Below are 12244 nucleotides of genomic sequence, written 5' to 3' on the forward strand. Positions count from 1 at the left end.
TGAAAATAATTTAAATTATAACATGTGAACACATATTAATATGTTATAATTTACAATAGCATGTATAGATAACATATTAATATGTGGAATATATAATCGTAGCAGCAGAGCTCCTTGTGAAAGAGTTATTTCTGCCGCCAAGCAGTAATATCAGCATTACTGTGTTCCAGTTTTGAAGGGTAAGGGTGCTGATGAAATTACAGGCACATGGAACTTGTCAACTCATGTCTCAGGTTGACGGGCGCAGTGGCAGTGCCCCTCAGATCTTTGCGATTTAAAGCTCTGAGTGGCACTGCAATTGTTATGGACAAGTGAGTAGCTTACCATCAGGCGCACGACTTGTTTGTCTCGTTACTAAATATTATAAATAAATATATGGAAAGAAAGGAAAATTCATATTAGAACTGATAACGACATTGCAATTAGATATTATAGTGGAGGTCTAGCACAGGATGATCCGTCATGCCCTTTGTGTATAAACGCCCTTTGAGAATATTAGATATACTATACTATACTTATACTTGTTTTCGTTGTTATCTTTTATGTTAGTCGAGAAGGAAGACCTTTGAGCAAATTTTACATGTCTGATTGTAATATCCTCAATTATTATTTTTATTTTATTTTTCTTTACTGCAATTTCACACAAAAATACACATTCGCATAATCTCGCGATGCAATCGCGTTGCATCATACCGGACGTAATGTCGGACTATATTGCAGCCATACTAAGTAGGTGTAAATTACGAGCAAAATTTGGGGTTATTAGATTTCATTATCCACAAAGAATCTCTCTCACCTAAATTCCCATTGTCGCATAAGTTTATGTACTTATCATAGATACTTAGGTTACCTCTATTAAGTTTACGAAGCATTTTTTCTTTCATTGGAATGTGTTAGTACATAGATAACGCTATTGTAATATACTTTAAAATGAGTTCTGTCGTTTTTATTGTGATTTATCTGCATTATTTCGGTAACTGTAAATAATGATATCGAAATAAAATTGGATAACACCAAGGAGCCGTTGGATTCCCCTACTGCAAGATCTTGATGTCCTTGGGTGATGGTAAACGTATTTTATATAATTTATTTGAAGAGGATAAACCTAAGCCTAATTGAATTGTTTTATTATGGTCAATTTATTTTAAATCCTTAATAAGCAGTGGTATAAAATATATTAACAATTTATTTAACAATTTCATTAGTAACAGGGAAATATTTTATTATAGACGACCTCGGTGGCCCAACAGTCTACAATGTGGGCGCTGGATGGGGAAGTTCCGAGTTCGTTTCCCGGTAGGGCTAAATTGAGAAATGTATCTGGTCTGTGTGTTCTGGGAAATGACCCAAAGTGAATTCCGTTGCTATGGTATAGTACAGGGAATCCCCTTATTTGAGACCAGGCAATTGGTGTGGTTGTCTGGCACATTATTACTATTATTATTATGGATATCTATTTTAGACTCTCGCCTCCCCCATGGCCTAAAAGGTTCATGGTATTGTATTACATTATTTCATTCATTCATTACATGGGTTCATTGTATTGTGGTACATTGACAACGAAAAAATCTTTAGGTCCTATTTTCGCTAAACTTTGATCATGGTGATTGACACGTTATTGCTTATCAGCATCCATCCACATAAATATTTGTCTTTATTAGTGATAATATTGTAAGCAGCGGTATACAGAAAAATCTATAATAGGTTCATGCGACACCGTTTTGTGTATTTTGACTTATTATAAGAGATATATGTTATGAATTTAAAAAAAAATTAAGAGCTTGTAACGCATATGCGAACTCAATTAGTTTAGGCATATATTGCAGAGTGATTTTGAATAATATGAGTATTTATTTAGAGTCTTCACAACGATCTTTCGATTCCTTCATTCATCACAAGTAACAGTGGAGTTACACTGGTAAGCCCGACGTAAACTTAGAGGAGAAACAGCGACGTACACGGGTGATGCCTCGGCCGCGCCCGAGTACTCGCGAGTCAAGCAGTAATATGAGATTTACTGCACCGGTTCTGAAGAGGTTGCTGGTGAAATTAGAGGCATATGGGACTAGTTCATTTATTGAAATTCAAATTTCAAACTTCTATTTCGGACATTCATCATGAGAGTTAATAACTGAACACTTAAAAATGGGATTAGTATTACAAATAATAATTATGCGTCATTCTTATTGATATGCATGATCACTTATGTCTCATGGTGACGGGCGCAGTACCTAGCAGTGCCCAGATCTTTGCATTTTAAAACTCTAAGTGGCACTGCGGTCACGGATAGGCGTATCGCTTACCATGGTAAGCTACACGCCTGCCCATAACAGCTGCAGTGCCACTGCGCCCGTCACCATGAGATATAAGTTGACAAGTCCCATGCGCCTGTAACCACCAGCAACCTTACCCTTCAAAACCGAAACACAGCAATGCTGATATCACTGCGGGGCGGCTGAAATAAGCAAGGTGGCAGTACTTCCCTGGACGAACTCTTTCATAAGGAGCTCTACTGCTACTATTGTATAAATGTATAATAAAGCTTTAGTTTCTTTTACAAGGAGAAAAATAAATAACTAAAATCCTTTTTGTCCCGCCCGACTACGTCAAACATATATGTGTGCAACAGTAATATTTTCCAAAAAATTTTGAAGACGAAATGGACACCTTCAAATTAATCTTATCTATATTTATTTATATGTATAGTCGAGATAAATATTGTATGATTTTGAAATATTTGTACCAATACAAATTCAAGTTTCTATTTTTTCCCATTTTTTAATTAAAAAATTTACAATATCAGCAACGAACAGTAAAGTTACTGTTAAGTAGCAATTTTGCAACTTTGACTGTTTAATTCAAGATACAAACAAACACCCACAAATTAAATACTAAGTAGGTTCTTTGGTACTTACAACACACGGCTAGGTCTTTTCCAGTAATAACTTACGTTCTCATTATTTTCAAAATACCTACTATGCTCTTAAAGAACACTACAATAATTTGGACGAAATTTGTATTCTGAGCGTAAGCGCACGCCATTACAATAATTGGCTATAACAGAGCTTACCTTTGTGCGTGTATGTGGTAATATTTACGAGAACGAGGAAACAACAATAACAATACATACTTTTTAAAAGGACCCGTATGCCTCTTAACCATAGACTACAAGACGTAGGTACCTACCTAAATATTTATTTGACCAATAATAAGTATATTACCAGCAAACGATTCATACATGTACGCATACTTATACATGTGTATTTACGTTAGAGTATCTACAAGCTATAGCTACCGTAAAGGTATAACGATATCCCGCGAAAAAATTTCAGAAATTTAAATTATTGAAGAAAAATTAAAATTAAGTGTTCTGGCAGTATGACTATTACTAAGTATTAGACGCCTTAGCCTGTCCCTATGCCCTAGCCTGACCCGAAGGACGAAAATATTTGCTACTTCATAGATTTTCTTTATAATATAAAGTGGCAGGATGAACGAGTCGTGCGCCCGATAGTTAACTACACACCGGTCCATAACAGTTGCAGTGCCACTCAGAGCTTTAAATCGCGAAGATCTGAGGAGCACTGCCACTGCGCCCGTCACCCTGAGACATAAGTTAACAAGTCCCATGTGCCTGTAATTTCACTAGTACCTTTACCCTTCAAAACCAGAACAAAATAATGCTGACATTACTGCTTGGCGGCAGGAATAGGTAAGGTGGCAGTACTAACCTGGACAAACTCTTTCACAAGGAGCTCTACTGCTACTATATATATAAATATATAGATACTGTATTTAGGTTGATTAATACGTCCTACAAAAAAAATAGGCTCAATGCGTGCTTGCGACTTCACATACCATCAGTTGGTTACGTCCACGTCCACGAAAAAATATTTTTTTAACAAAATTTTCACATAGATTGTTTTTATTCTTCCTTTTAAAAACTTTCAATTAATGAGTACAGCATACACCTACTGCAATAACTGGATACGTAGATAATATTATATCGCGTTACTATCGCCATATAGCTAAAAAAAAACTGCAAAGTGTAAAAGATTCATTTGCAATTCAACATAACGAAAAAATCTAACATCACTTATTTGCTGATGATGATGATTTACTTTAACGTATTTTAAGTTATATAGAAACACAAATTTTTCCTTAACTTTTATTCTAACAGATTTCCATCGGTAACAATGTTCAGAGCAATAATAAAAATGTAAATAGCGTCATTAAAATAAAACATAAAATGACCCGTAACTTCGTAGATGTGCACTGATGTCGGCATCATTCTGGCATCATCTCATTCTTTATCCAACCTCCGCGTTGATATGTAGTTTTCGAAGTCACGAGGTTTTTGGTACGGAAAATGTTCAGAAAATGACAGTAAATTGTTACACATTAATTTTAAGTGAAGTGTCGTGAACAAAAATGGAGTTAAAAGGAACGGACTTGGAGGCGAACGAGACAATAGCCCAAGTGATAGATTATTTGCATATAAGTATAACGAATTTGACAAATTCCAGTCAGGAAACTCAAATAAAGTTGTTCGACTTGTTCGAAGCATACAGGACAAGGGAGAAGGAACAATTGGGCGTGTACAAGTTTGTTGCTTATGTCATTGGGACACTTATCATTTTAAGTAATTTGACTGTTGTTATATCAAGCGGACTTATATTAAAGAAAGGTAATACTTTAACACAAACTTTATCGAAATTAATTAACTATTTACACTTAGTTTTAGGTTTAGATGAAAATAATTACAGGTCTTTCTTACGATGAATAAAGACTATTTTATTTGATGATTTCAGTTTAATAAATCGGCATTATGAACACTACATTTTACCACCTTTCTTTTCCTAAAGGGGTATACACTTAAACTTTTTATGTAAAAGGAAATTCTTCGAGTTAAAATTTATTAAGAAAATCTTATATTCTCAACAAAAAAAAAATTAATAAGCATAAAGAACACAGAAAACATCATTTATACAACATCATTTAAAACAGACATATTCAAATGTTTCTTCCAGGGCTTGTTATACTCTATAAACGCATAGTAACAGTAGCGTAAGCAAAAAAAAACTACAAATTTTCTTTAATAGATAAGATTAAAATTCTTAAGTGTTTTAATCATTTTTAATAAGTACTTAACTGTTTACAAGCTATGAAATGTGTAGTAGCTTTTCGTCATGAATTCTTGACTTTTTTATGTACGTTACGTATTATTGAGATTAGCATTCCATTAAAAAATCATCCGTACACGAAACATCTCAAGGAGAGGTCGTGAAATTACAATGAACCAAGGCCAGACTATCTCAATTATTGCCAAGTAGTAATAACTTGAAGTCAACATTCAAAGGAATTTGTGCTATGTGCTAATGCCCTGTTAATGATTTGTGTAAATAATCTTTTTCCATGCGTAAGATTCTAAATGACTAAGCTTCTGATGCTACCAATGTGGCCTGTTCGTCATTTCTTTAATTATTTAATCTTCAATTATAATCTTATAATGCGTCGAGCTACAATCATATTTTAAGAACACAAGTAGGGCAACTCCCGCCTGTTCGGCGCATCAATGGCTGCACTTTTAATGTGATTTTTTAAACACCGAACGAACACTTATATTCTATAATGAATGGCGCGTGGGAAGACCCGCGCTATGTAACGCGAGTACTCCGCGAGATCATGCGAATGTGTGCGTCCCTACACGGCATGCGGCGGGCGTGCGCACATACAAACCGCACTGCTATGTTTGTATGGAGTTACCATTTTTGTCTTGTTGTATTATGCTACTACTCCTGAGTGCTACTCAGGGCGAGAGTTAATACGCATTATTAAAGCATGCCTAACATCGATGGTCACATCGTTGCTTAACATCAAATGAGAATGTAGTCAAGTTTTCGTCTACATTAAACAAAATCAGAATTCTATGACTTGGAAATGTATCTAGACGAATGTAACAAATATTGAACAAATTTAACTAATAAACAATGAAAGGAATGATAATATTTTATATGATTGAGTTAAATTTAACGAAAATACTGCGTCACTCGACACGTCATCGTCGTCACAACCTATTGTGAAATGACTTCGATTATTGATAATCCTCAAATTAATTATGAAATAGAATTTAAGATACGGAAGAATAATAAGTAGCACGTTTATGATACCTCTTTTTTATCGTAAAAAATATTTATTTTTTACGATAAATTTATTTTTTAGATCAGGTAATGGTAATATTATGCAACCTCAGGTCAATTTCAGACACGATTATCTATTGAACTACAGTAAACTTTAATCAAAATTCATTACATCAAGGTCGCTCTACGTGTACCCAATATTCCAACGTACATACACTTATGTATATAAAAAATACATATGTGCAACGTTAGAAATAAATTCATATTCACAAGTTATTATACTTATCTCTATCTTATTAGAAATAGTTTATTATACCACATACTTCAATACCGTGCGATTTTGCGTCGCGAATCCTTATAGCCTTAGTACGAGCACAGAGGAAACAAGTATATCTTCTCTCAGCTCTCAATTACTTTAAATTGACATGAATTTACCTTCACAAGCGCAAATTAACTACAATGTTCACTAATGGTGTAATAACACATACCGGTACAAGTAGAGCAACCCTTAGGGTTTCTTGATCATTCCTCTCAGGGGAATCTGCCTTACGAATGAGCAATAGAGTTTAATTAATATGACTATTTCAAATATAATTTGCTTACCTATGAAATATAGATAATTTGAATTTGAGTTTAAGTACACAGTCAAAAGAAAAGTTTCTCTACTCTTTGCCATAAATTCGTAGCCTATATTGTATACAAGGGGGTTACCAGGGGATTATTTTGAAAATATAAGAGATATTCAAAACACAATTCAAAACAAAGCACATTACCTAATGAGTAAAACGACATTAATAAGTTCTAAAAAATAAAACTAGAAGCATCCAAAATTTTTACGGCAAACTCTCCCACACATTTAATATGACATTCGTAGAGAAGCTTAGTTGCCCTACTTTAAGAGGTAACAATAAATTTACAGATAACGAAACTGCTATGAAGAAACTAATAAAACTATCTTTTAATTGATTAAAAACAAAGTGATGTTTATTTTTAAATAAATACAAAAGTGCCTCTCTACGAATGTCATTTTAAATCAGTGTTAAAATTTTGGATATTTCTAGTATTATTTTTAATATGTCTTTTACGTATTTGGTGACGTACTTTCGATATAATTTTAAAATATTTTGATATCTCTATATTGACGGACTAATGGCCTGGACACACTTAACGATTACATCCTTTATACCGAACCTGTGTTCTTTTACCACAGGACAACAGCCGAAGAGTACATATCTCCTACTTGGCAATGTCTCCTTGGCTGACACGATTATCGGCATATCCATCATTTTCGGTGCCATCGTTGACAACTCTAGGAGCTCCAATCCTTTGTGTATATTTCAGATTGGTACGTATTATTTTTTATGTATTAGAAAGTGTAAAATACGTAAATACGTACATAATGATATATAAAATAAGTTTAAAGAGATTAACTATGTTACGCTAAAGTCAAAGTACATTTATGAAAATGTAATTAATGTTAAGAAGAATAGTAATTTTTTAATGAAAAATAGTGACAGGCTTATCATTAAAAGGAGAAATAAAAATAAACTAGCAGTTAGTATAACGACGACTTCATTGTATCGGAAGAATACAATTGGGAGAGTAAAAGTTAGTCAAATTTAGTAAAAAAGAATTTCATGCATAACTAATGACCAACTTCTGTTGGTCCGAAAATAATTGTTATAAGAAACTATCACCATTAAAAAAATAGTCAATTTTATTTTTTTGTTTGAAAAACAATTTATGAAATTTTACCAACGTCAGCTGTCCCGATTTTTTTTGTCCCATACAATGAAATGATCACTGGAGGACAAGCGACGCTTGACCAAAAAATGACGTCAAAATTGTTTTCACAAAAAAGACTTAATGGTTCCTAAGACAGTTTTTCTTTTCCTTTTTTAGTTTCCTTGTATCTTCTATGGTTTCGGATTTTCCCATACTGTCTATTAAAAATAATACTATATGAATACGTGCCCATTTATTAATAATTATAAAAATATATTATTTACTTTCTTGAATTTCGCAATGTTTGACCACCGTGAATAACAAAAATAGTAGCTACGTCGCTTTTCTTTTCTCTAAATACCGGTGATTATGTACAAACGCGCACTCCAACTCATAGAACGTTTATGAGTAAATTAGTAGCAGTAGAGCTCCTTGTGAAAGTGTTCGTCCAGGGAAGTACTGCCTCCTTATCTATTTCAGCCATCTAACGGTAATGTGAACATTACTGTGTTCCGATTATAAAAGGGTGCTGGTGGACAAGTTAACAACAAGAAAAACTTCAGATAAGCTTTTTAAATAGAATTTCTAACCTTCGATTTTCTTTTACAATGTACAAATGTACGGATATTTATATTACAGATTTCACGCTACAGTTCATAAGCTATACCATCTTCATTGGTATATCCTGGTATAGGTACCAATGAAGTAATCCTAGCCTCAGTTTACCAAGGGGTAAAAAACATTATGCGAATAACAGATAATCGCTTTCAATGAGTATAGTTAAATCCTCTTTATCAAAGAAAAGTAGCAACTTATAGGTAATAATAGGAAAAAGATTGAGTGTGAACATAGAACATTAGCATAGATTTGAACCTCGAACCATAGAATAAGAAACTTATTTATGTAGCGTAATAAGAAACTTATTTCCTGTAGTTGTGTATGACAAAGTTACTACCTCTAATCTTCATAATCTCTATAAAAAAAATAACTTCAGTTATAATGAGATTAATTACACGAAAAGTATTAAAAAAGTAGACAAAAGAACATGCAAAAAATAGATAACAATCATTTCGTTGTGTATACTTGTAGTTAGTCCAATATAAACTTATTACGTTTTGTTAATACAATAAATAGGTACTAACATTATTAGTAATACTGACATTCCCGAAGTTCAACCAATTAAACAATTCAGCCGAAACACGTCCAATGCTGGATATCTTCCGGTGCTCGGATTTTCACTACCAAAGGATTCTTACAACCTTCACAAGCTTTTCAAGGTCGTCGGTCTACCTTATGCCTGCCTACGCTATGTCTTCCAGTATACGCCTTATTATGTTCTATTGACGATAAACACCTCCCCGACGCTAAGTTACTGATTGTTCTATAACTGCCCTTGAAAACTATAATAACAATATGACCTTTGTATTACTTAGGTGACCTTCCGAGGTACAAAAGCTCATTATACAAGTGAAGCCTAAGAAATGACTTGATTTTAGCAGTGTTGATAATTATTTTTCAATCAAATCAACCACATAATTATTCCACACAAACAATTTCATTGCTGGACAATTACATAAAAAGGCTGTTCTATTATACAACAGGTAGCCCATATATTAAATTTCCAAAATTCAACCAGCATGGTTCTATTTGGACGTCGACAAAACATTCGAAACCGTCTGACATCATGATCTCTATCATAAAATGATCACAGTCATAAATCCTTTTTGTTTAGTAAAGCTGATCAGTGCCTATCTCTGTAACCATGAATTCGCTGTTCTTATCGGGATTACATTTAATGAGGTTCCTGCGGTTGTACCACAAAGCGCAACTACATCGTACTGACTTGACATGTCACGTCGATGACACTGCTGCATTTACGGCACAGACATATCTAGATATATATATCTTGATAGACGCCGCAAGTACAGCAATTTGTATGAAAACCAAGCGTGCTACATTTTTTGTACCCAATAGGACGTCACAAGAGCTATTTAGTGATGAAACCTCCTTATGCTCGCTCTAAATCGATTGATTGAACGGAATACGCGTAAACACGCGTATCCCATTCAATGAATCGATTCTAAATATAATAATTTTTGTTGAAGTATTTGTTGACTACAAGTAGTCGTAATAATAATATACTAGAATGTGATAGTTAAGTACTTTATTTTACTTGTGTTAAAAAAATGTTGATTACTAAAAAAAATTAAGACGTTAATTTTTAATCGACTTCAAATATTAAAATTATTGTCCTTCCAATCAAATGAGCTTATTGTACAGGCTGTATATTTGAAAGTGAGACATATTCATACATGTCATAGTAAACCATGTTACAACTTAACATAGACTAAAATAAAATTAGGATATGGGATAGAACAAAAAATAAATCAACAAAATGTGTTATGAAGTGTACATAGGAATAAACCGTTTCCCTTTACGCTTGATTTCGAGTGCAATGGGAATTCTACCAAGCGAGCACCGAGTGCAACAGCAACAATAACAATTATTTCACATTTACGTTTTAGCTTATGTTAATTATTTTTTACTTGAACTATCATCGAGATGTTTTACGTACTAAAAAAGATAAGTTTATGATTTAGTAACTAGTTATCATTTAATAAGAATTGAGGTTTTTGGCGTAGTTAAATAAGTGAAATCAAATTATTTACAATGATTGATTTTTAGTTATTTACAGTTTATTTACACTCACGTGGTACGGAGCAAGTGTTCAAAATGTCCACCGTTTTCCACAATGCATAGTCTAGCATGGCATAGTAAATTTTGTTTAAAATTGTATAACACAAACACATTTTGTCTCACAGTATAAAATGCTGAGATAATCCTCTCCCGCAACACTTTGACACTGTTCACCTCCTCCGCGTAAACTCCGATTTAGGAATATTTCAATAGTAAAGTCGCACCATCTCAGTCAATTCAACGTTAGAATAAATATCCATTTTGCAACGATCGGGCGAGCGGAAGTACAAATAATTTACGTGTCTTCGTTGGATGAAGGTCGCGCGTGCACTGAGCAATTTCACGTATGCGCTCGCGCCCCCACCCCCGACCTGTGCTTTGTATTGTCGCCACTTGCCGCTGCGTCGGAGCAATAATAGTGATGTGCATAGATTTCGATTACTAATGTTGTTCTCAAGTAGTAGTCGATAACAAAAATTTAAAAAAATATTTTTTGTAAAGTTTAAGTTCATTAGTTTATTATTTCTTTGGGTTCAGAATCAGAAATATAACGCACTATATAAGTATGTCCCACTTGAAAGTGGGATATACAGCCTGTATAACATAGTTTTGTAATAGAAAATCTTATCGATAGAAAACGCATGTCAATATAATGAACTTGCGACTGTCTTAATTAATTTTACTAGATGATTTTCTGTTGATAATTGATGAAATTGATGAATGGCAAGACAAATGAAAATGTTATTACTGACAAAATATGGCTAAATGTTATTAATCAGAGGAGGTTTACTTAATGACGGCCTCGTGTGAAATTTTTGTGATTTGTTTATTATTTCTCGAATTTCTAACTCTGCTACTCTGCATATTTGGAAAGCATCTTAGGTGGAATAAACTAGACCACCATCGTCCTCGAAAGCAACGACCTCATATATATGACCAACTCCAGGTTTTTGTAAAGACAGGGCACTGTTAATTCTTTGCATTATATATTTTTTGTATTACTCGTACTACATATCCGGCGATGTATGTAATTATTTGCTCAGTATTCGAAGCAACGTGCTGCAAAAATTATCGAAAACAGATACTACTGATAATAAATAATACAAAACTTAAAAAAGAACGAAACGTTACTAAACGTTATAACAAAAGTGTTATAGAATATTTTTATAATATTGCTAATGTCATAATAATCCCTCGTCGACCCTTTGCTTTCAAAATCGATCAGAATCGAGAACAGTGTTGCCTAACGTACTCGTATACATCACTAAATGTTAAATATGGCCAAAGAAATGTACAAGCGCCCGTACCACGAAACTGAATGCATTGTACAAAAGTGCGTTAGTTCGATAATCATGGCGTATTAACAAAGGATCACAAATATATCGCACCAAGTGAAAGCCGTAATGTATTACAAAACATGAGGCGTACACTCGCTTGCATATTTGTGTCCTCGAAATCGATACGAAACCGAAATAATTATTTTTAAAATAAATTATGCATCTTCTGATTACAAAATTACTTGCCAGTGGAAGGAAACGTCCCTGTTTACCCGTTTACTCACAGTTATGGTGCTTTTGCATTTTACAATGGCACAATTATGCATTTTACGCGTTTTCGACTGGTGTTTATCTACGATAACGGTCGAGCGCGTTCTGAACTGTAGCAGCGGCAAGTAAGTGAAT

General features: G+C 33.7%; 1 protein-coding gene across 2 annotated transcripts in view; it reads left to right on the forward strand.

Moving 5' to 3' along the window:
- Positions 1-4323: 4323 nt before the first annotated feature.
- The window catches only part of LOC113226310 (melanocortin receptor 4-like), a 14538-nt gene continuing 6617 nt past the window's right edge, over positions 4324-12244 (forward strand). For both annotated transcript variants that reach the window (XM_026458891.1, XM_026458892.1), the window contains exons 1-2: positions 4324-4687; positions 7351-7485. In XM_026458891.1, coding sequence (XP_026314676.1) covers positions 4432-4687; positions 7351-7485 — 391 coding nt within the window. In that variant the 5' untranslated portion in view covers positions 4324-4431. The remainder of the gene's footprint in view (positions 4688-7350; positions 7486-12244) is intronic.

The sequence above is a fragment of the Hyposmocoma kahamanoa genome, unplaced genomic scaffold, assembly GCF_003589595.1.
Source record: "Hyposmocoma kahamanoa isolate Upper Pololo Valley unplaced genomic scaffold, ASM358959v1 187, whole genome shotgun sequence".
NCBI classification, from domain to species: Eukaryota; Metazoa; Arthropoda; class Insecta; order Lepidoptera; family Cosmopterigidae; genus Hyposmocoma; species Hyposmocoma kahamanoa.